Genomic DNA, 23,991 nt, shown 5'->3' with positions numbered 1-23,991 from the left:
ATAATTGCTTGTACATCTAGTTCAAATGTTTACTTATAAACCATGCATTCTTAAGCAGGGACGTGCAGAGACCTTTAGGGGGGCAGGTGCTGAAATTTAAAAAGGGACACATGGAACACGACTTTAACACTTTCAATAACTTTGTTACATTTGTTACTTTGTTGAATTACAATACAAAACACTGTTGTGTTTTGTATTGTAACACCTGCTCTGAACTTCTTAAACCTTACCCACGACAAATACTCTGTATTATAATAACAAAGTAAAACTAATACCGAAACTAATGGAAAAATACAAAACTATAATAAGTCTGGATACCCACTAATCAAAACTAAACTAATGACAGAAAAACATTACAGATCTGAATCATAACATGCATATCATATATACTACATAAATAACTGGTACATGTGCTTCCTGCTGTGCTCTTTGCTACCCAGCTGGTGATGGATCCACGGCCTTTAGCAGCCTCACTCTGCTCCTTTTCCCTCTCTCTCCACCTCCTCTCCTTACGAGGCATGTCTGCACAATTAAATATCCTGATAAATAAAATAAAAATCTGATGCACATGAAACATGCGCCCGCGCACGCACGCACATACACGCAGCCAAGTGGGGGATGGCAACTTAATTTAAATTAATTTAAATAAAATCACATGATCTCTAAAACGGTGGGAAAAAAGACCTAGAGAGACGAGCAGCTTCATTTCTATCCCTCTCTCTGTCAGCGAGCAGCTAATGGCGAGGAATTACTAACAGCAATATACAGCACATGTTGCGCAGTTGCAAAGAATTGTTAGGCACTTGACTGAGTGAAATTCGTCAAGTGCCTTACAACAACAACAACACACACAAGTAATGTGCACATAATGCTACTGCTGCAAACCATACTGGTAAGTGAAAATATATCCTCAGTTGAACTGTTGAGTCTGCAGACCTGCTAAGTGCGGGGCAGGGCACGTGATGAGGGCATGTCAGGTCTATGTCAGGGAGGGGGATGTTCATCATATCATTTTATTTAGCTGAATTATTATTAATTGTTAGATTATATTGGTTTTTTTTTGTGGTTTTTTTCATTTTACCTTTATTTTACCAGGTTAGTCCCATTGAGATCTAGGATCTCTTTTTCCAGGGAGACCTGACCAAAAATGGCAGCTTTAAAAGTTACAAACAAAACAACATCAACAACAACAGAAACAGAAGGGCAATGCAAGATAGTTCACAAAACAGTGCCAGTAAATAAGTTACAATACTTAAAAACAGTGACAAGTACCAACAGAGTCATTTAAAAATGTATTTGTAAGAGCTTTAAAATCAGACAATGACACTAATGTGTTTAGCTTCAGGTCTTTTTGGAGGCGATTCCAAGCAAGTGGGGCAGAACAGCTGAAGGCTTTCTTCCTAGATTGGTCCTCGCACTTGAAATGGATAGCAGGATAGCATCATTTGATCTCAGGCTATACCTACTGATGGCTTTCACCTTGATCAGCGAACAAATGTAAAATGGAAGTTTACCTAATATAGCTTTGTAAATGAACAGGTACCAATGATTAAGCCTCCGCCATGTCAGTGAAGGTAAGCCAGCCTTGGAGTACAGAATGCAATGATGAGTTAGAAGTTTACACTTTGTAACAAATCTCAGTGCACTATGATAAGCAGTGTCTAACATATGCAAGAACTGGGCAGGAGCATTCATATTCAATAGATCACCATAATCCAAAATTGGTAAAAATGTTGCAGAGACCAGTCTCCTTCTGGCCTCAAAGGAGAAACATGCCTTGTTTCTGCTTGGTGAATGAATGGCACGATAGGTCCACACTTGAAAATGGAAATCTTATTTTTTTTTTTTAAAGGCCTTTTGGAAAAAAAAAAAAAAATAGGGCACTTTGGGCATCTGAGCAAAGGGGTGGGTGCTTGAGCACCCTCCGCCCCCCCTCTGCACGCGCATGTTCTTAAGTAATAAGTTAGGTCTCTGGATTGTTTTTTAAAAATGTATTTATTTTAATCATATGTGATTATTTGATTGTGAAGGACTTTGATCCGTGGTTTTTCAAAAGTGCAAAATGACAAAATGAGGAAGCTCTCAGAGACAAGCTACAGAACAGGAAGGTTTCCTGGTCCTCCTGTACGACGCTCGTTTACAACAATCCCCTCTGTGCAGTTTGGTTATGTAACCATCACTCCCGGTCCACCATGGCCGCTGTGACGCCGCCGCTGCTGTCAGCACGGCGGGCTAATCTCAGTCCTCACACAGCCCCAGCACTGGGCCCTGGGGTGTTTAACCTGCGTCTGACACAGGGTCATAACGGTACGCTAAAACGCTCAGCGAGCCCTTTGCCATTCCACTGCTGTGACTTGATGGATCCAGCAATAATGGACAAAAATCAATAAAGCTGTAGTGTAGAAGTGGAGGGTTTGTGGCTCTTAAGATGTCTCACAATCTCTTTCCAATTATTAAGGTCAATATTTGATTCAAAATAAGTTCTTGATTTATTACAAAAGTATTTATTAAATTCCACTGTTTAGACAGAAAGAGGTTGAGTTTACAGAGGTTCTGTGTTTATTGTGTAATGTGATTTTTACAATGAATCGAACCTCCTTTTCAGTCAGTTGCCAAACCACAATCAGAATAAGGTTTATTGGTGAAGTCAGGTCAAACAAGACAGGGAATTTGACTCGGTTATTTTCGCTCACTGTACAGTAAATAGGCAAATGACAGCTCTTATTAACATATATACAATTTTTAAAAGGTGAAAGGTGCAGCAGTATGAGGTAGACATGGTTATTGAAAGGTCAAACTACTGTTGAAAATAGATGTACTTTGTTTAAAACGGCTGTAAATCCTAAATGGTAAGCAACATTTTTCCTTTTAAAACCTCTTAAATTACAGATAAAAAGCGATACCTTTTGATTACAGTGACATGTGAAGTCATGAAATAACATTTGGACCCAACCGTCTTTCAAAAAGTGTGTGTAAGGGCCTGCAGCCTCTGACATCATCACACAAACATCACTCTGAACTGAGGCAACTCTTAATTTGATATCTTTTGTAATGCCATCTCCATAGCAGTGCAGTCATATGAAACACTTCGGCACAATCTTTGCGTGAAGAAACTGCTGAACCTTTGGTGCGAACTCTTTAGTACAGACATAAATGGGTCATGAGGTAAAACAGTTGATGGATGTCTGTGTTTTTCTGCTTGTTTAGAACTTGATCAGCAGCTCAGCGTTTTACTTGTTCAACATTATTATTATTGTTTGACATCGAGACATCTAAATGACTCTGTCCAGCTAGGATATAACCATTGGTCCATATTGGTTATTGATTCTGAAAGCCAATGCTAGACGTCTCCTACACACCAGCAGTCCCTGAACAGTATCTCAGGGTAACTAAACTGCATCCTGGGCCTTCTTTAACAAAACCATCAGAATTTAATACATGTGATGATGTGATATGAATTCACCCTAAATTGCCGTGTTAATTGACAAATTTATTCAGTTTGAATTTGGGGATGAAAAATAAGCTCATCCCTAAGAACTTTAGTAGACTACTACTGTCTTTAGGTCCGTTAGACGGGTTTCCACGGTCAGTGTCTGGCCTCAGTTCTTGTTCTGCTTTGGTCTGGGCCAGAAGCTCCAGCCTGAAAGCTTGAATGCACACTAGTTTTATAGGGGTTTGTTCACGCTCCTGTCCTGAGAGGTGCCTGAGACACTGGAGGAGAAAACGAGCGGGACTTAACCAGACTGGCTGATTCACTTTCTGAGCTAAAAACTGCAAAAGTTGCTTCGTGTTCCTTTTTAAAGAGGCAAAAAGCAGAATATCAGTTGTTCCTGAGACCTGTTTGCGTTCTATCATCTGAGCCATTAGTTAATAAAAATTAGTTTTTAGCGCAGAGGATTTCTCTGGGAGGAAGTACATCTTGCTAGAGACACTGTGGTTAGAGCAAGGCCACACATTTCCATGTGTTTTGAGATTGCCCGGCCATTTCAAAATATTGGGACGAAATTAAATTGAACATGGAGAAAATCATGAAGGTAACGATCCCGCTGGGGTTTGAGTCACTATGTCTGGGGCTAAGACCGGACACTGTGAACGGACCGGGAAACAAATATATGTACAACATTTTACTACTTGCAAGTAAAAAAAGCAATCACGAGGAAATGGTTGGCTAAAGACTCTCCTACAGTTGACGAGTGGATTGATGGATTGGATGGAAGTCGGAATAAGAAAAGTTTGACATTTATTGGGAGATTTGGTCAAACTATCTAGCAACTTATACTGGTTAAAGCAATGAATCCCCTCCTGATGTCTTAAACCCCACTCAATTGGTTCTGTTTTTTTTGTTTTGTTCTTGTTTTAATAACTACACAATTATAAGTTAGTGCTACACATGTATGCAGCAAATGCGTAAATGATGAGACTTAATATGTTTACAAATTGCAGAGCAACATGTATAAGCTATCTGACTATTTTGCAAATAAAAAAATGTAATAATAAAATTAGGTTTTAACGACAACTTTTCTGTCTTTCGTTTCAGGTCCATTATCCAGATGTGGAGCGGGTGGAGTGGCTCAATAAGGTAGGTGCACACACATCTGTCCTGCCAACACACACACATGTTCGCCACCATCAGCTCCAGTGGAAGTGGCAGACAGGTGGGTTTTAAAAACAGGATCTGAGTTTGAGGCTCTGGGAGGCTGATGTGGGGATTTTACCTTGCAGAGACGATGTTGGAGAGACATAGACAGAGAATTAAAGAGAGAGAGGGACAGAGAGTGTGTGTGTGTATGGGCCCTGGAAGAGCATCACTTACTGTAAATGTTCAGAAGCATTTCCGGTATAGTGTTAATGGATATTCTGGGAAACGGGTCCTTGGCACCTGAACGTGACAAAGGTGGTGCTGATGATCTCCCACTCAGTGTTTTTATGTTACAGATACATTTAGTCCCCTTTAAAGGCCAGTAAAGGAAAGTCATTGCTTGCTTATTCACCCTAACCTTTTTCCTCTTTGAGAGTAGCAAGAGTGACGATATGTATCAACTAGGGCTGGGCGATATGGACCAAAAGTCATATCTCGATATTTTCTAGCTAAATGGCGATACTCGATATATATCTCGATATTTTTTCTGTGCCTTAATTGGGGTTTCCCCCAAAGCATTATAGCATAGCATCTCTGTTAGCTTCATTTTTTTCTGAGGCAAACCCTTAAAAAAACAGTCAGTTTTAATACAAAGCCTCGTGCCAAATGTCACACAGGTTCCTTTATTAACAGAGGTCTGCACAATATCAAAATGTATAAAACAAATGAAATAAAAATAAACTGCCTGCATATATAGAATAAAAATGCTTCTTGAATAAAATAAAACAAATATCCCTTTCCTGCATAACAACTAAATTAAAATACACTGTGCAATTAATACAATGTAGACAGTAACAGGCAGACTTTTCCACTGAGGTTGACAGTTGACAATAACAAAACATTTGTGCAAATCTCAAATAAAACATTCAAGTCAATTTGTCACAAAATAAGCTATATCAAAATCATTAAAAAAAAAATGATTTTTTTTTTTTTTTTTTTTTTTTTTTTTTAAATCGATATAAACGATATTGTCTCGTACCATATCGTGTTTGAAAATATATCGATATATATTAAAATCTCGATATATCGCCCAGCCCTAGTATCAACGTCCAAAACAACGTAAAAACATGTGAATGATTTATGAGCAATCCTGCTGCCATCTTTGTTTTGAAACGTGGCTCCTGGGATGCTCCTGTATGATTCATCGCATAAACCCCGCCCCCACCGCGTTGGCATTGGTTCGACTCGTCCTGTGAAATGGCTGTTAATGGGATGGGTACCAGAGCCATTTCACGATGTGACTGACCAGGATTAGATGTTCATGGTTCTCTGAAGAGACGACTTTACCTCAGATGTATTTATATGTCCTCTATGAGTTAATTTTATTTAATTTTTTCACTGAGGATTGAATCAGAGATGATCTAGAGTTTTAAAAGTAAGTTTATGAGACTCTAGAATATGTTCATTTTAGGCCTTTCTTGTTAGTGACTTTCGCGCTTATCAGTGTTACAAATTAGAGTTCTATGTTCTGCTTGTCTTGGTGCCTACACAACATTTACATTTGATAATAACATTCCTTTCATCTCTTTTCTACAAAATGAAAACAGTGAGCAGATTAACTAGTGAATGTTGGCTCTTGCAAGCTGACTTGCTCACATTATGACTCATTCTTCATGTTAAAATCAATAAAAGTAACGCTAAAACAAGGTATTTCATGTCAGGACGAGGATTGTAGTGTCACTGAAATTCTGTTAGTAATTAGATGCACTAATCGTTACTGGAAAGGTCAAATTATTACAGCATCTCTCTAAAATACAACACTGATTGAAACACAACTAATCAGATCAGAATCAAGATAAACGATGGCAGTTATCAGCATCTATCCATCCATCCATCCATCCATCCATCCGTCCGTCCATCCATCCATCCATCCATCCATCCATCCATCCATCCATCCATCCATCCATCCATCCATCCATCCATCCATCCATCCATCCATCCATCCATCCATCCATCCATCCATCCATCCATCCATCCATAGAGAGCAGAAGGTCGCGACCTGATGGAACCAACAGGATCTCATCATCCATAAAAAGCAGAGATGGAATCCTGAGGTTATTAAACTGGATCCTCTTTCCTCCTTGGTTCCACCTAGAAATTCTGTCCATAAAAGTTATGAACAGATTCGAGGACAAAAAAGAGCCATGAGAAGTCTCACTGGAAGCAAACCCGATGGATGGATGGATGGATGGATGGATGGATGGATGGATGGATGGCTTTGCCTGTACTGTGTGGGAGTTAGTCATGTGATGTATTAATTCTGCTGCTTCTCCGTCCCTTTCTCTTTCCTCTCTCCCGTCTTCAGACGGTGAAACAGATGTGGCCGTTCATCTGCCAGTTTGTGGACAAGCTGTTCAGAGAAACCATCGAGCCGGCGGTGAGGGGCGCCAACCCCCATCTGAGCTCCTTCTGCTTCACCAAGATCGACATGGGCGACAAGGTGATGAACTAACAGCAGCTATCAGTGCAGATTTATGGAAAGACCATCATCTCCACATCCCCAAATACAAATAATACAACTTCATAGTGTTCCAGTGACCCCGCTGCGGATGTAAAGCTCATTGTAGTTGCTGTGTGATTATAATGAAGTACAAGGAACAACTGAGCTTCACGTTTAATGGGACATGTCCTGTCTAAAACCCAGAATATCACTGTTGTGGATCTTTTAACGGCGCTGCTCCATAGGCCTGTGTTGAAAAAATCAATTTTCTGGTTCTAAATCGATGCTCATATTAATTGCTAAAAATCGACTTGCATGTCTAAAGATAGTTTTTTTTTTTTGTTTTCATCATTACATTACAACTTTTGGTATTTTTTTGTTTATGCCCAAAAAAGGAATGTTTTTTTTGGACACAAGAATAACTGGTGCCATGTTTTTGCCTTTTAAATATGTTTAAAGGTATGAAAACATTAAAGTTTTCAGTTATAATTGCATAAATTGTCTATATTTCATTACTTTATATACTGTCTTGGGATTATATTTGCATAAAATGCTAAAAACCAAATTCTCAAAAATAAAAAACCGAAAAAGACAGAAAATGGAAAAAATTTAAATGGAATGTGGGAAAAAATAAAACCGATTTCATACGTCCTCTGTTTCCTCCCTGGATCTGTTTGATAATTCTGCCCCACAAGATGTTTCTGAAAGCAGTTCTATCAGCATTCTGGGAGGTGATTGGTCCTTACAGCATCATTAGCTGCCAATACTTGCTGTGGATTCTCAATATAATACTAGTATTAATATGTTGCATAACTGCACAGTCATATAATTCATGCAACAGCTCAAAAAACAGTTTTAATAACACTAACCCAAATCGATATCGAATCAGATCTTGATAATCGATTCTGAATCTTAAGAATCTGAATCGAATCGATTCTTGACATTTGAATCGATCCCTGCTCCTGCTACTGCTCCATGTTTGCCAGGGTCTAGCTGTTTGGATGATACAGCTTTTAACCTCTTAAACAACAGACAGTGAGAGTCTGGGCGGACGTGCTCACTTTTCTCCCGGTTGTTTGTGTTCTTGCAGCCTCTGAGAGTGAACGGGGTGAAGGTTTACACGGAAAATGTTGACAAGAGGCAGGTGATCATGGACCTGCAGATCAGGTAAACTCCTACTCCTCCAACGTTCTTGATCCGCCGATTGAATTGAATAGAAAGCCTTTATTATCATTATAACGGTATAATGAGATTAGGCAGCAGCTCCATAAAAGTGCACACATGTAAAGACAATCGGTGCGTCCGAAATGCCATAGTAAACAGTATATACTCAAAAAGTATACTTAAGTTCGGCACACTTTCAAGTAAATATCAGTAGTATGCATTAATTCGGACGTACTACTCAGAGCGCACACGGCACTTCCTGCCATTGGGAGGGGGAGTTGTTACCATGGTAACAACTCCTGTCACAGCAGCAGTAGCAGCACCGCTCCGCTCTTTCCTGTTTATCCTGGCCGAAACAAGATGAAATTATATAATATTATTATATACGAATATTATAATATTAATATTATATAATAATATTATTATTCCTATTATACTTATGACATATATGTATCTGCGCAGCACTTAGCAACCAAACACTGCTGCATTGCATTGTGGGAAGTTTCTGCTTAGCTAGTGTCCATCAATCCACACTAATACATTTCTCCTGAATGAGTATGGATAGAGCATACTATTGTGTACGTACTAATGTTTTGGACGCACTAAAAAAACTCATACTGTTTTTGCATACTCATTACTGACTGAACACAAGTTTATAGACAATAAGCAAGATCTTCCGGACACCTTTCATAATTTCTTTAGTTTTTCATCTGACTTGCATTCATACTCAACTAGACACAGTGTCAATCTACATTTACCCTTTTGTCGAACATCTTCTCATCAGTTTAATATTTCATTTAGAGGTCCTAAACTCTGGAACAATTTAGATATGTCTCTGAGGTCCACATTGTCATTTATATCCTTCAAAAAATTGCTGAAAAAACATCTCATGTCCTAATTTTTCAATGTATTCTCTATTATGTATCTTTGTTTTCTTTTCATGTTTATAGTTAGACTTTTCCTATGTTTGTATATTTAATTTTCTGTTTGCAGTAGATGACGGGGGTGGAACTCTGTACAAGCCCTCTGGGCTTCGTTCCCTCCTTGCACTATTTTTTTTAAAAATTGTGCTAAATAAATAAATACAAATACAAAATTAGGGTGGAAGTATGGAAATTCGGACGCAGCTTATGTAAAAAAACAAAATAAGAAATAGGAAATATAAATATATAAACACTATGAAAATGGATGAATTAGAGAATATTGCACACAAGTGAGTGAAGAATATTGCACATGAATGGATGAAAGAATATTGCAAATAAATGAATGAAGAGTAAAGAATATTGCACATATTATTGCACCTCCTGCAGGATTAAAGGCCACTTGTCAGTCACTGTAGCCCAGCAGACATCGCAGCCTGACGGCTTCATCACTAATGTCACATTCAACTTTGAAACTCAGTCAGAAAACCAAATGTGGATTCATCCTCTGCTAAAAATAGACCCCCACATTTTATTTCTGCGTGCAAACTTGGGCAGCTTTCGCCTGAAATAAGGATTACAGTCGTTGAACTTTGGCAGGAATCATCAACCGCTGTGGAAACAGAAAAAACCTGACTTGTTAGGTTTCTTTACGAGCATTCCTGCTGCTGTTTTTTGTTGTTTTTGTGTTCTTCTTTTTTTCTCTTCTCTTATTCCCACAGTAACTTCTTTCCTTACGTCTCTTAGTTTTGTTGGGAACACAGAAATCGACGTGGACATTAAGAAGTACTACTGCAGGGCTGGAATCAAAAGCATACAGGTACGACCGCAGCCTTTAATTTATCCCTTTTTTTTTTTTTTTTTTGTGCTCAATTTCTTGGTCGCATAAACTAAAGAATCGCTCTCTGGGACCTGAGGGCTGAGATTTGTTTAATATTATGTTTCCAGATTTACCCCAACCCTTATGAATCTGAAGTGTTTTCGGTGTTTTGCTAACTTAACCCTTTGTGTCCGGATGAATCATAATCCCATAATTTCTGGGATTTCTGCTCCACCCCATAATAATGAAAACAAACAAACCAAAAAGTTTTCCACAGAAAAAAATGTAAAAACAAATAACAAATGAATAACACTGTCCTGTGTGTTTTTTATAATGATGTATTCAGACAGAAAAAAATATTATTTAGAAACTGTTAAAGACAAAACTGGGAGTGTTTCTAATGGCAGTCTATAATTACGAGGATTTTGTTTGTATAATTTGATGTCGGGTATGAAAAAGGGTTAATGAGGTTCCTAACGTATCCTCACAGACTCTCCTCTGACACTTTTCCAGCTGTTTTCACACAAATCTGGAGACAACAAAACCTAAAAAATACGTTTGTAGCAAAAAAACAGCTATATCAAAGTAATTTTTTTCTATATTAAAAAAAAGATTAATTTTAAATTGTTTAACTCCACAATTAAAAATAAGATCACTATAAATTCCAACAAATAAATAAAAGGGTAAGGTAACTTTATTGATATCTGAAGGTAGATTTGTTTGCAGGTAAAAAGCAGAAACTTACAACAACACCGTACAGTACAGTGACACAAGACAAACAGGAGAATGACAAAACAAAACCTTGACGGACAAACTTACAAATACCCCTGATTGAATAAATACAATAGATAAATAAATAAATAGACCTAGATGGAGGATGGGAAGTCATGCCCTATTTAGGGCATTAATAGATGAGGGGACAAAACTACAATTGTATGTTTTATTAGTTTAAGCATATTGTTGTTGACTATTAGGTATGACTTTTATGGCAAAGTAATGAAACGAAACAGTTAATTTCAAGAGGTTCACATAGTGTTTATATTGTGAGGACATGGTTCATTAAATTCAGTAAAATCAACAAAAAGAAATGAGTATTTTTATTGAAATGAATCGATCAGCAGCTTTTTTTGTGATCAATCCAAAAATAAAGAGGAGGTACAGCTATCTCACCCCTTGTTTGCTCAGCCATGGCCGCCGCCGTGACCCCGTGACCTCTGCAGCGACGGTTTTACATAATGTGTTGACAAGGAACTGATAAAGGACGCATCATCCACTCGGCTGCTGGCACAGGATCAGGCCATATTTGCTGTTCAGAGATCAGCCAGGGGCTGAAAGTGAGACGACTTGAGGAGATTTACCGAGGGAATCGATCGCGTTTATGAAGCACAGTCAATATTTGCCTCTTGAGCGGGAACTCGATGTTTCATCCGCAGTCTTTTGAGGCGTGTGTCGGCCTTTCATAATCTGAGGGAGAAATGATAATAAATTTAGACATGGAAGACGTCGACTTGGAGCTTAAATCACGAGTCATACGTTTTCTTCATTGCTGTCTTGTGTCTTATTTATGGAGAGCTTCCTCCCAGCGGGCCTCAGATGGGGCATTATCTGCTGCGCAGCGTTTCGAAAGCGCCCTCGTTCTGGCAGGACCCAGCGACAGTAGGAGAGCAGGCCTAAACAAACCACTTTCCTAAATCTTTCCACTGCGGCCTTTTTTTTTTTCTCGATGAGCAAAGTGCTGGCAGTTGATTACTCAGAGTGAGCTACGACCAAATTTGGTGCTGCAGTGGAGTGGGCTACATATCTGAGCTTTGAGTCACGGCCGCATGACAAACGCGGTGATCTACACCAGCTTCTTCTGCTTCTGCTTGGACTTTTTCATGCAGGACTTTTTACGCTGATGGCTTCCTTCAGTCCCAGAGTTTCAGCTGGCGACATGTTTCAGATCACAAATAAATAAAAAAAAGAGACCGTAAAGGACAGAAGGCAAGGCAAGTTTATTTGTATAGCACAATTCAACACAAGGTAATTCAAAGTGCTTTACATCAACATTAAAAGTGGCAAGACACAATTAAACAGTAAATAACAAATAAAATGATAAGACAAGAGGTAAAATAATAAAAAGCACAATTGTTAAAAAGTAAGGGCAGTGGAGTACTGCAGGTACACATCTCATTCTTACATCGGCAAGAATTAGGTTTCTATACGGTCAAAACGTACAAAGACCGGGTCAAATAAAGTATTACAAAAGTAATCTGTAACAATTCGTTCGGTGAATTAAACCAATTTGACAATTTGACAAAGAAGAGCAAAGTGCAGGATTCTATTCTGAGTTGGAAAAAAAAAATCCTCAGAGGGGAATAATCATCGTTGTTGCAGCATTAATCACTTAGGAGCATTTATGAGAAAGTAAGATGAACATCAGTCAGCAAAGTGCAGAATAGTAGAAAGTGTATCAGAACTTCCAGCCAGGAGCTAAGAGGGTGAGCAGCAGCCAGGTGGTGCTGATCAATCTAATGGATCCAATGATCGCGACAGTGAAAACATCCATGTGAAGTTGGCCCCTCGAGGCGGTGCCCTCAGTTCCTCACCACTTCCTTCAGCTCTCCTCTCTTTAGAGACTGTTTTTGTGTTCTCAAAAGCTTTTTTTTATTTAGTAAGAGAGAAAATGACCAAAGGCTTTTTTTCTTCTTTTGCTTTTGCAGCTTCATGGAGTTTTGAGAGTTGTGATGGAGCCTCTTCTCGGGGACATCCCTCTGATCGGAGCCCTGTCTGTCTTTTTCCTCAAGAAACCTGTGAGTACTTTGATATTAACAGTGGTTTTTAAATTTTCATAAGTATCTTCTATTCACAACTGAATTATCAGTAAAAGAGGAAGCGTACCTTCTAATTTTTAGACCTGGATTATTATTTTTTCTTTTTTTATCAATCTTGTAGAATTCGTTCAGTTGCGCAGCGTCTCCTTCCCAGTTTGTGTTTCTTGTTTTCTTGCTGATCAAATGTTCCAAGCTCATGGTTCTCAGGTATATCGGTGGGTGTAACTCTGGTTTTGCGTCTAATAATAACCTCCAATCTCAGTGGCTGAATTTTACTCCAGTATGTGGCGATAAGATTCACGCAAACGGAAAAGGAAGCGTCATTGTTTTTTTTTTTTGTTTTTTTTTATTGTTTTTTATTACTCCATTCCAATATTTCTTTGATTTGCTTCACATAAATAAGCTTTTTTTCTCTTGTATATGAAACCTGTACATATATAACTACAAATTAAATAATTTAATGCATGAAAGGGTATAAAGAAATTAGAAAATGATGCCACTCTTGTAGCAGCTTGTTTTACTGAATTTGTCTTTTCTTTTTTTGAGGCTTTTTGTTGCTTAGACAGTTGCTACAAGGCTTTTAGTCACTGTTTAATATTTGTTGTGAGTAACCATGACTACCATGGAAGAGGCAGTAATCCTTGACAGGCTACTGTGATGGAGCATCTCTGTGTCCTGGATACCTAAGTTTTAGTTTCCATCTTTGTTGTGTACAAGAGATTATAACTTGTGTTACCTGCACGTTATGTCAGGAGTTCAGTTGTTGCTAATCGACAAACACAATTCTCCATCCTTCTTCTTGATCTCCGAAGATTTCAGCTGCAAATCTTTCTCTGCTGCACTTCCAACATTCACGATAGTTTACTTTTGGGATGAAACGGCTATAAATCAAGTGATTTAACATATACGTGTTCTGCAGGTCATGGCTCTGCCGGTTCTCTGCCGGTTCTCCAGAAATGCTGCATTTTCCACATCCGTCTTCATGAACGCCGCCGAGCTCCAGTTGTCCTTTTATCAGTGCGTTCCCTCGTCCTGACTGCTGTCTTCCTTCCTGTGATCCAGGAAGTTTATCTTCCAGATCCAGGCTTCGATACGGGCACCCAGAGGGAAAGAGCCCTCGTTGAAAACTTCCAAACGTAAACATGAGATTATCCCCTCCTCAGCAAACACTTAAAGTAGTTGAGGGAGGTGTGGCCGAAGGGTGGCTTCCATCGTTTTGTTTGTCTTTGTTGTCCAGCTAAATGTGGAGGTTTCAGTCGGGTCCACAGAGACGGAACCTGCAAAACCTCATTATTATGTCATTTGGTGTCACTTATCTCCATCTAGATGGAGTTCAAAGACGAAATCCGCCGGCATCACATTTCTTACCAGAAATGGAAGATAAATAAGTGTTTAGTCGAACAACAGTAATTTTGTTTGATTGAGTTTAAAAACCCTGTCACATGTGTCATGTTGCACATCACACGTTCATGTCCCCATCCGGCAGATAAACAAACCAAGAGCCCATGGTCACGTTCTTCGCCATCAGCTTTCTACTTGTGGGAAGAAAAAACAAAAAAACCACGAACAAATATGTGTATTATTTATCTAAGAGCAACGGCATGTTGTTAATTTACAAACTGTACTTTAGTAATATGGGAGGGTTATGAAATAAAACATCTTTAGAATAAACCATTTTCATTTGATGGAAAGAAAAAAAACACCATTATTTAATTTTAGTCTGTACATAAACTCGTAATCTTCCTAGGTTTAAAAAAAACCAACTTCATTACACATTGAGTTGAAACCATGAAAGATGGAGCTTAATTTGGTCACGACTGGTTTTGGATGATCCTCAAGCAACAGTTACATCTTTGTTTGAGAGTTTGTGGATCCATCCATCCATCCATCCATCCATCCCTTGTTATCCATCCATCCCTATTTATTTATCCATCCATCCATCCATCCATCCATCCATCCCTATTTATTTATTTATCCATCCATCCATCCATCCATCCATCCATCCATCCATCCCTATTTATCCATCCTTCCTTATTTATCCATCCATCCCTATTTATCATTCATCCATCCATCCATCATCCATCCATCCATCCATCCATCCATCCATCCATCCATCCATCCCTTGTTATCCATCCATCCCTATTTATCCATCCATCCTTATTTATCCATCCATCCCTATTTATCCATCCATCCATCCATCCCTTGTTATCCATCCATCCCTATTTGTCATCCATCCATCTATCCATCCATCCATCCATTCATCCATCCCTATTTATCATCCATCCATCCATCCATCCATCCATCCATCCATCCATCCATCCATCCATCCATCCATCCATCCATCCATCCATCCATCCATCCATCCATCCATCCATCCATCCATCCATCCATCAGCAGCTGACTTTCTTCATCTAAGAGAATAAAAAAAAAAATATAATACTATTTTTCAGATGAAAAGATGTATGGCGTTTGTTTTTCAGTTTAACCACATCGGTGGTAGTATAGAGGTTTTATACCTGTCACACATCTCAGTGGGGTCTTTCCACCATCCATCCATCTGAAAATAGGACCAGCTCCTTGATGAAATCCTGCCTGGGCGTCAGTTTTATCTGGCCACTGTCCTGATGTGTTAGTAGCTGGTTTCTAGTACTCCTGCAGTATTTACATCCCCGTTTTGCTTTAATATCCTTCCTGTTCCAGGCTGCCAGAGCGGCTCTGACACCCAAAATCCTCTTCATCTGGAGCGTCAGCTAAACCGCACAAAAGTGCAGCGTCACCTCACCGCGTCACATCTGTCACTTTCCTGTCGGCGTGGAAATGTGTTGCTTATTAGGGAGAAATTTCAGACCCATAATATGGTTCAGGAAGCAGAAATGTTATTTTAAATGTATTGTACAATCACATAGTTGCATATTTTTGTTCTTTGTTGTTTTATTAGTTCAACAACAGTTTCAAGCATCTGACATTTTAAGCTTCTTTTATAACCTTTTTACAGCTTCACAGTGTCTGTTAATCTCACACAAGCTGGCAGACAGATACTGATGCGTCTGCTCTGACTTTGACTTTATTATATAATACTTTTTTTTTTTTTTTTTTAAAGTCCAGATCCCACATTTATGTCAACGGGGATCCTTTTCACTTCTATCCCGTGGATTGGTGCTAACCGCGGCTGGACGGCGTCCCATCACCAGTCTGGGCACCGTCCTCCAGCTAGATGTGCACATCAGCTGCAGGAGACAGATATCTCTCAGCTGTGGTTCCAATCGATCTGTTTACTCTCTGAACATCTAGTCATGCTGATTAATGAGGGGTTGGGGGTTGATAATCACTGCTTGATTGCACCCAACCCAACCATTGCTCTTAACTCGGACAACGTCCCATCTTACAAATGGAGCTTTGTGTCACGGTGCGCCGGCAAAAGTTGGCTAATGGCGCAGCTGATGTACCGCTGCTGGATTCTCTGTCACTCACTCGAGTTAAATAATGCAGCTTACCTGTCGGATACGGAGAGGTAGTAAAGACATGCTGAGTGAATGCAGTAATCTTCCAGCGGCGGGGAAAATGACTCCCACCTGATAACGAAAGGGAGAAGCTTCAAAGGTTTGCAGTTAACTAATTTAAAAATGTGATGCATCTTTTTACTCTGAAAGGCAAGGCAAGTTTATTTGTATGGCACAATTCAACACAAGGTAATTCAAAGTGCTTTACATCAACATTAAAAGCAGTAAGACACAATTAAACAGTAAATAACAAATAAAATGAAATAAAATGGTAAAAAAAGAGGTAAAATAAAAAAAAGCACAAGTTGTTAAAAAGTAATGGCAGTAGAGTACAGCAGGTACACATCACATTCTTAAAATGGCAAGAATTACGTTTCTATACGGTAAAAACATACAAAGACTTGGTCAAATACAGTATTACAAAAGTAATCTGTAACCTCCAAAGGTAAAGACATGCTGAGTGAATGCAGTAATCTTTCAGTGGTGGGGAAAGCAACTCCCACCTGATAACGAAAGGGAGAAGCTTCAAAGGTTTGCAGTTAACTCATTTAAAAAAAAAAAGATGCATCGTTTTATTCTGAAAGGCAGATTATTTGCCAAAATAAGAGCCATCACCACTATATTGACGTCTCTATGAATGTGACTGCAGCACATTTATAAACGCTGATGACCCCCTTTTGACCCTGAATCAATGAAGCAGCTAGAGAAAAAGGACAGGTGGATGATAACTCGTCTTCGGTCAGAGCGTTTTCCTGGACCGTCCTTCACGCTTGGACAGATCCACATTAGCTCTTCTGCAGATATCATCACACAACGTTTAGCAGTTTCCTTTTCTCATGAGAGGCCCCGTGTCCTTGAGTCTACTTGAAAATCAATGCAGTATGTTTCACTCTGTTTTTCAGACTTTTACTTCCCGTTGAAACGATACATCAGGAGCTTAAAACTGAGAAAGTTTCAGGTTTGGGAAACAGTGGGTCATCATTCCAGAGATGCTGTGCTGGATTCCAGCCCGGTGATGGAGGACGACAGTCCATCTGATGCTCGCGCGACGAGCTTCAAGCCTTTAACCTTCTGAAATGCTTGAAGGAAAGAGTCAAAGACGACAAATGGCCAGAACATTGCTTGGTTGTGGCATTCAAGATGAAATGATGCCAAGAAAACAAACATCTTGAACACGAAGCATGTTGTCCAATTAAGTCATGATGATGTCACACGGTTCTTTCAATCAACCTGGACTCCCATCCAGCTGATCCACGAGGCTTATCCTCCTGCAAGGCTCTCTTTTTCACTTTTGCACTATTTTCAATAAATCTCTGTAGCTTATTTGGTGTCAACGTCCTCTTTCGTCCTTTTTCTCACCAATCAACGGCTTGATTTTTTTTTTTTTTAATTATTTTTATCCCCATTAGCTGGTGCCAGAGCAGCCAGCTAGTCTTCCTGGGGTTCGCAACACATACAGTACAATCAAAATTAAAAAGCACACAAAACAAAAATGAAAAAAAAAAACAAAAGCCAAAACAATACATACAATAGATAATAGATAGATACAATAGATACCCTGCCCTAAAACTGTTCACTGTATACCAGTCTTCAACCCTGGTCCTCAGGACCCCTTGTCCTGCATGTTTTGGACCTTGTGGTCTTTCCTGATGACTTTTTTTGATTATCAAGGACTTGCAGATGTTTTCTAACACTGGACGGATGCTTTAACTGTACATGACGTTTCAAATTTGAAGTTGACAAGGCAGACATTCAGACTTGTTTTCTCGGCGCAGCTGGACATAATTTGCACAGAAAGGTTAGATTTTTACCGTCGGACTCTTTGGGAAACGATGTGTAAAATTCCCGCAGAACATGATAAGCGGATTATCATCTGATGGCTCGCTGACGCTGCGTCTGCAACGTCTCTCTCTTCACTGGTCATGTAAAGACTGAACCGGGCTCGGGCCGCCGTTGCCATGGAGCTGGTGCCCGTTGTTATGCTGGTGTGTGCACTGCATTGTGGGTAATGTAGTGTGAAGTCGTCGTCTCGTCGAGTATTTTAAATGTGCGCGCCGCCCGCTGGTAAATATGAAAAGGAGGATTATTCCGTAATAATTGGACCTGAACAGTGAAGCTGAAACTCACATAATCTGAACAGTTCAAATTCCAGTTCGTGATCTGCAGAATGAACAAGTTCACGTTCATTTGCAAATACAACACTGCTATCCATACTATTACATACTATTGATTTGATCCTTAGTTGAAGCTCTTAGCTGAGTTTTCTTAGACTTTACCCCTTAACCTTTATATCTTCTTCACGATTGCTCCTGTTGCTATAGCTTTCCCTTTGCAACGCCTCCTGTCTGCTGCGATCACGTCTGGCTGCTTGTTCAGCTGTTGGCCGAAGTAATGGTGGCATTCGGTGGATAAGAGGGCGTGTCGGGAATGTGTGCTGTGATTCAGTCTGGTTACTTCTGCCCAGACAATCAAGGCAGTGGCGTCTGATCACTGACGTTCATTTCTCTGCAAGATTATGCCAAACCTGTTGAGACAGGATTAATCAAACTGAGCAGAGAGGTGGAGCTCAGACAAAACCACAACTTGCACAACTTTTTTAATTATTTGCCTTTTCGATGTTTCCAGTTATCAGATGCAGGGACTGGCTGAATCTTGAGTTTCGCTTCTCCTTGCAGTCCTTTTCCTTGGGTGACCCAGTTAGGTCCCCGTCTCAGAGCACAGGCCCCACAACTGGGTTAGAAAACCAGGTTAAGCTCCTCTGTGAATATGCTAATCCTGGCCAGCACACCCCTCTTTCCTGAACCTGCCTCCACCGTCGGTGTTGGGTTTCCTGATCTGAGCAGACTTCAACTGAAACCTCAGATGTAACTTATCCCGTATGAGTTAAACCTGTTTGATAAATGGTAAAATTAGGTTGATTATCCCATCATTGATTGACCGGTTACTACCAGGTTCTTGCTTTTGTGAGAGCAAATCCTGCTCCACCAGTCTGTTGTGCAACATCATTAAATGCCAGGGGAAGGTGTCACAACAAAACCCCTTTATTACCTTTCCTGAGGCCAAATCACTGGGATCCACTGACTGCTTTGTTTTGGAGGAACTAAGGAGAAACTCAGACCTTTGAAATGTTGGATGAGGACAGAACTGAAAAAATAATCATAAAAGATTGGAAATAAACCTGTTTTCTCGTGGGTTTTCATTAATGGGGCATTCATACAACCCTTTAAAGTAAATGAGCATCAACTCATCCACTGAAATCGTGAAAGAAAAATGCTCTACCTTAAAGTGCTTGATAAATATGGCCTGTCAACATTCTGCCCCGGCCATATTTCCTGCAGGGACTGGGTTCCTCTCGATCCTTCAGCAGGAGCTCTACATGTATAAATGTGGATGTAATGACCTTTTTCAGCCATGGTGGGGGGCTCCTCTCCTGACCTCTTTTCCTACGAAGCAGCTCATCTGCTTCCGTCTAACTCTGTCCTCCGCCTCTGCAACGTCCTCTTCCCCCAAATCCAGACATCTCCATCTCCAGCATCCTCTCACCAGTGTGTGTGTGTGTGACCCTGTCTCACTCGATCTCCTCACGCCCACAGGAAGTCTTCTCTCTGACTTCCTGTCCCTTGGTCAGTTGTCTCAGACGGATGCTGGTCTCTCTGCTCGAGATTCAGAACCTGGTCATCAGCAACATCTTTGTCGTTAACTTCGGTCAGAAGTCTGCTCGTTTGTCCCAAACAGCTTGACTGTTTTTTTTTTTCTCCTTCCCTTGTCTGCATATATATTAATGGTTAATACCAAGTTTGGTAAACATTAAAGCATATATATGCATTTTAATCTTCTTTTTATTTTTTATTTTTTTTTTGTGACAATTTGAGGAGGTTTAATTTGTAATTTTTTTTTTGTTGCTGTTGATGAGATTCTTACGAGATTAATACGCATATTGCATTCACTTGACAAAATAAATGTGAAGTATATCGTTAATTCCGAAAAACAGAGCAGATTTTTTTTTTCTCAAGTGAATGCGATACGCTTCCGTAGATTCTTAAATATCAGCCAGAAAAATTGATTAGTAGCTGATTATTAATCATGTTTACTGTGTCTGTTTTTTGTTTTCATTTTAAATCCAAGCTGCTCTTCGTCTCCTGTCTTTCAGCTGCTGGACATCAATTGGACCGGACTCACAAATATGCTGGACATCCCTGGCGTGAAGTAAGTAACTGTTCGTGTGCACAACACATTTTAACCGTTTTAAAAACGGACGCCTGGATCAGTTCGACTGCAGTTGGTGCAGATTTAACTCAGCGAGGGATGTTGATGATGTTGACGTTGTTAAGATGTGCAGCGTCACGTCCAACCTCCTGTGATCTTTAGCCTGCTTTAGTGTAAATATGTTAGAGCTGCTTAATTTAGGGTTGTTTGGTTGTTTTTATTTTATTTTTAAATACTTTTGGACGTATTTGAGAAAACTGAAAGTAGCTGAGATGAGTTTTAAAGTCCAGGACCACCAGAGGGAGGGGCTCTGGGGGGGAAACCCTGTCCTAGGGGGCAGGATTTGCTCGTCAGCTGCTCTTAACTGGACTGGATCAGTTTTTCTGCAGCCGGGTCACACGGATCCCGGTGAAAAGTAGACATGAAGCAAAGCATCATGGGACTATATGGACATCGGGGCATTACTGTGGTCAGTCTGACAGACACGGGGCATGTTGTAAGAGGCTAAAATGACTGTATGATGTGAGTTCAGACCACTGACAGATGTGTTTTTGCTCTCGTCTGATGTAATACTGAGTCCCCAGAGAGAACCCCCCCTCTCCTTACTTTTCTTTTTTTAAACTTCTTGTTTCGTGAAAAGAGCTTTTTGTTTTCTAGAAAGTAAATCTTGATTTTTATTGCGCTTGTGAGAGCCGAGCCTGAAGTTTGCTTCCAGCTGAAGAAGACGTTTGCCAGAAAGTGTCTCGACGCAGAATGCCGTTATAAGTCAACAGTGACGAGAACAATTATTGTTTCTTGTTTTGTCACTGATGGATAGTTACGACAATTAAAGGCACTCTATGTAGCAAAACACAACGAAATATGCCTCTAGAGGGATAAAGTGGTATTGCAACACTCATTAACTCAGTATTGTTCTGAAACACTTTACATGATTTCATAATTTGGGCTCATCACAGTAAACTCCTGTTTGTTTGTTGTCCTAAAATCCCAACTTTTATTTAACCAGCGAAAAAAAGCTCTTGAGATTTAAATTAATTAGTTTTTAAATGCCCTGGCCGAGTTAGGAGGCTGAGAGCGACACTCATCCAGAAAAATTACACGTTATTACAATATACACGGAAGATTTTTACACGTGGACCAAAAAATACAAGAGAGGCGATCAAGACGCCAAAAGCAGGTCTAGCTTGCAAAACACTAATTATAGAAATAAAATCAGCCAGATGTTGAAGCTCTGGAATATGTAAAATATGTTTAAATGAAATAAGTGAAACCAGATGCATGAGAATTTTTAATTTAAATTTATTTTTTATTATTATTATTGCCTTTATTTAAGCAGGTCGGCCCCGTTGAGACACAATGACCTCTTTTCCAAGTGAAGCCCGGCAAGACAGCAGCGTAAAAAAAGTTGCAACAACTACAAAACACAGGAATCACACAGCAACACAGATAAAATAATTTACAGAATAAAAGCAACGTGCGGTTTGAAGCTGCTCCAGTTTCTCTCACACGGGTTTTTAGAGACACAAGGTTGATGAGCTCCTTGATGCTGAATGTTTAAACCCCCTTTTATCTTTGTCTCAATTTAAACTTCAGGTAGAAACGTTGCCACAGCACTTAGAAAACAACTTTAGGTAGTAATAAATATTCTTCCAAACTTGTAAATAGAGCTTTACTGTTTTGTCAAGGCAAGTTTATTTGTATAGCACAATTCAACACAAGGTAATTCAAAGTGCTTTACATCAACATTAAAAGCGGAAAGACACAATTAAACAGTAAATAACAAATAAAATGATAAGAAAAGAGGTAAAATAATAAAAAGCACAAGTTGTTATAAAGTAAGGGCAGTAGAATAAAGCAGGTACTCCTCATTCTTAAAATGGCAAGAATAACGTTTCTATACGGTCAAAACATAAAAAAGACCGGGTCAAATACAGTATTATAAAAGTAATCTGTAACAATTCGTACGGTGAATTAAACCAATTTGACAATTCTATGCCACAATGCCTGTTTCCAGGTCTTATTTCACACAACTGACGAGAATTGCGTTTCTATACGGTCAAAACGTACAAAGACCGGGTCAAATACAGTATAACAAAAGTAATCTGTGCCGATTCCTGTGGTGAATCAAACCAATTTGACAATTCTACGTCACAATGCCTGTATTCAGGGCTTATCCATAACTTTGCACGGCTTTCAAAAATCCTAAGTATTTAATTTAAGAGTATGCTTAAATAACAAATAAAATGATAAGTTTAGTCAGAGTCAAAGTCCTGGTTCTGGCTCGGAGAAGTCACATGACGTGATGACTGCCAAACAGACTCATAGTGAAAACGTGTGAGAAGAACTGGGCGAAACCCAACCTGGAGGAGGTGAACGCCCTTTGCTGCGACCCGGCGGAGCTGCTGGCTCCTCCGCTGACCTGCATCTACGTTTGCCAACCGTCCATTGAAAAACTGAATCGTCCCGTATTTATAAACTAAAGCACTTTGTCCCGTATTACTGTGAGAGTCAGAAAATAGTCCTAAAATGCCAATGGAAAATGGCATTGAGCTGTTGAGTTATATTTTTCTGTTTTTCTACAACTGTAGCCTACAGTCAGTGAGGCACAAATATGTTTACAAGTGTTCTACAGACTTTCTGTTTGCACTTTTGTTATTCCACTAAAAATTTGCACTATTACAGAATGGATGTTCTGATTTCTTTCTATTGTTTTATATTAATTTATACAATTTTAAGTTAAGCAGCAAATCATAATCTCTTCCCATAATCCCAGTGGGAAGTGGGAAATGTGAAATAATTGGTTTAACTATAAAGAAATAAAAAAGGTTCTTAGGTCCTCTAAGGTGTGGCATCTTGATAACCTTCAAAGCTTTTCATTTTGTGGTTTTCACCAACATTTTCATGTAATTCCTCATCAATGCTCAATTAAAGAACATGTTAATTAAAAATATGCTCATAAAGCTTCTTAAAGATCCCTAATGAGACTCGGATATGGAGACTCTTGGGGGCCCATTCTTCTACTTTTGGCGTTTTTTCTGTTTTACTACAACTGTAGCCTACAGTCATGGCCTTTGAGGCACAAATATGTTCACAAGTTTTCTACAGACTTTCTGTTTGCACTTTTGTTAGTGCACTATTACAGAATGGATGTTCTCCTGCTTTCTTTCTATTGTTTTATATGAATTTATACCATTTTAAGTTAAGCAGGACAGGTTTCTGTTTAAGAAAGATACTTATTTTATTCAGTTCATTTTGTTATTTGTATTAAAGTGAATTGCTGGACAATAATTTGTTTTCCCTTTGTTCATAGTATTCAAAAATATGCATCTAATTCAAATCAGGTTCGAGTAAAATAGTTAAAAAAATCATTTCACTCACAAAAAAAGGGGCTAAAAAATTCACCACGCCAGGAAGGGTGAAGGCAATCAGGTTGATGAGGTGTCCTTTATTTATTTTTCAGGGAGTTGGCAACCCTACCTGCATCTGCTT

At 39.3% G+C, this 23,991-nt stretch overlaps 1 protein-coding gene across 3 annotated transcripts in view; it reads left to right on the top strand.

Annotated features, from left to right (window-relative positions):
- Window positions 1-23,991, top strand: part of LOC133452559 (extended synaptotagmin-2-like) — a 64,912-nt gene that overhangs the window by 19,406 nt on the left and 21,515 nt on the right. For all 3 annotated transcript variants that reach the window (XM_061731960.1, XM_061731959.1, XM_061731958.1), the window contains exons 3-8: window positions 4,538-4,579; window positions 6,945-7,079; window positions 8,170-8,246; window positions 9,911-9,983; window positions 12,686-12,775; window positions 20,447-20,502. In XM_061731960.1, coding sequence (XP_061587944.1) covers window positions 4,538-4,579; window positions 6,945-7,079; window positions 8,170-8,246; window positions 9,911-9,983; window positions 12,686-12,775; window positions 20,447-20,502 — 473 coding nt within the window. The remainder of the gene's footprint in view (window positions 1-4,537; window positions 4,580-6,944; window positions 7,080-8,169; window positions 8,247-9,910; window positions 9,984-12,685; window positions 12,776-20,446; window positions 20,503-23,991) is intronic.

This window comes from Cololabis saira, chromosome 10 (assembly GCF_033807715.1).
Source record: "Cololabis saira isolate AMF1-May2022 chromosome 10, fColSai1.1, whole genome shotgun sequence".
Lineage (NCBI taxonomy): Eukaryota > Metazoa > Chordata > Actinopteri > Beloniformes > Belonidae > Cololabis > Cololabis saira.
Note: the sequence above shows the minus strand (reverse complement) of the source record. Positions and strands in the feature narration are given on the sequence as shown.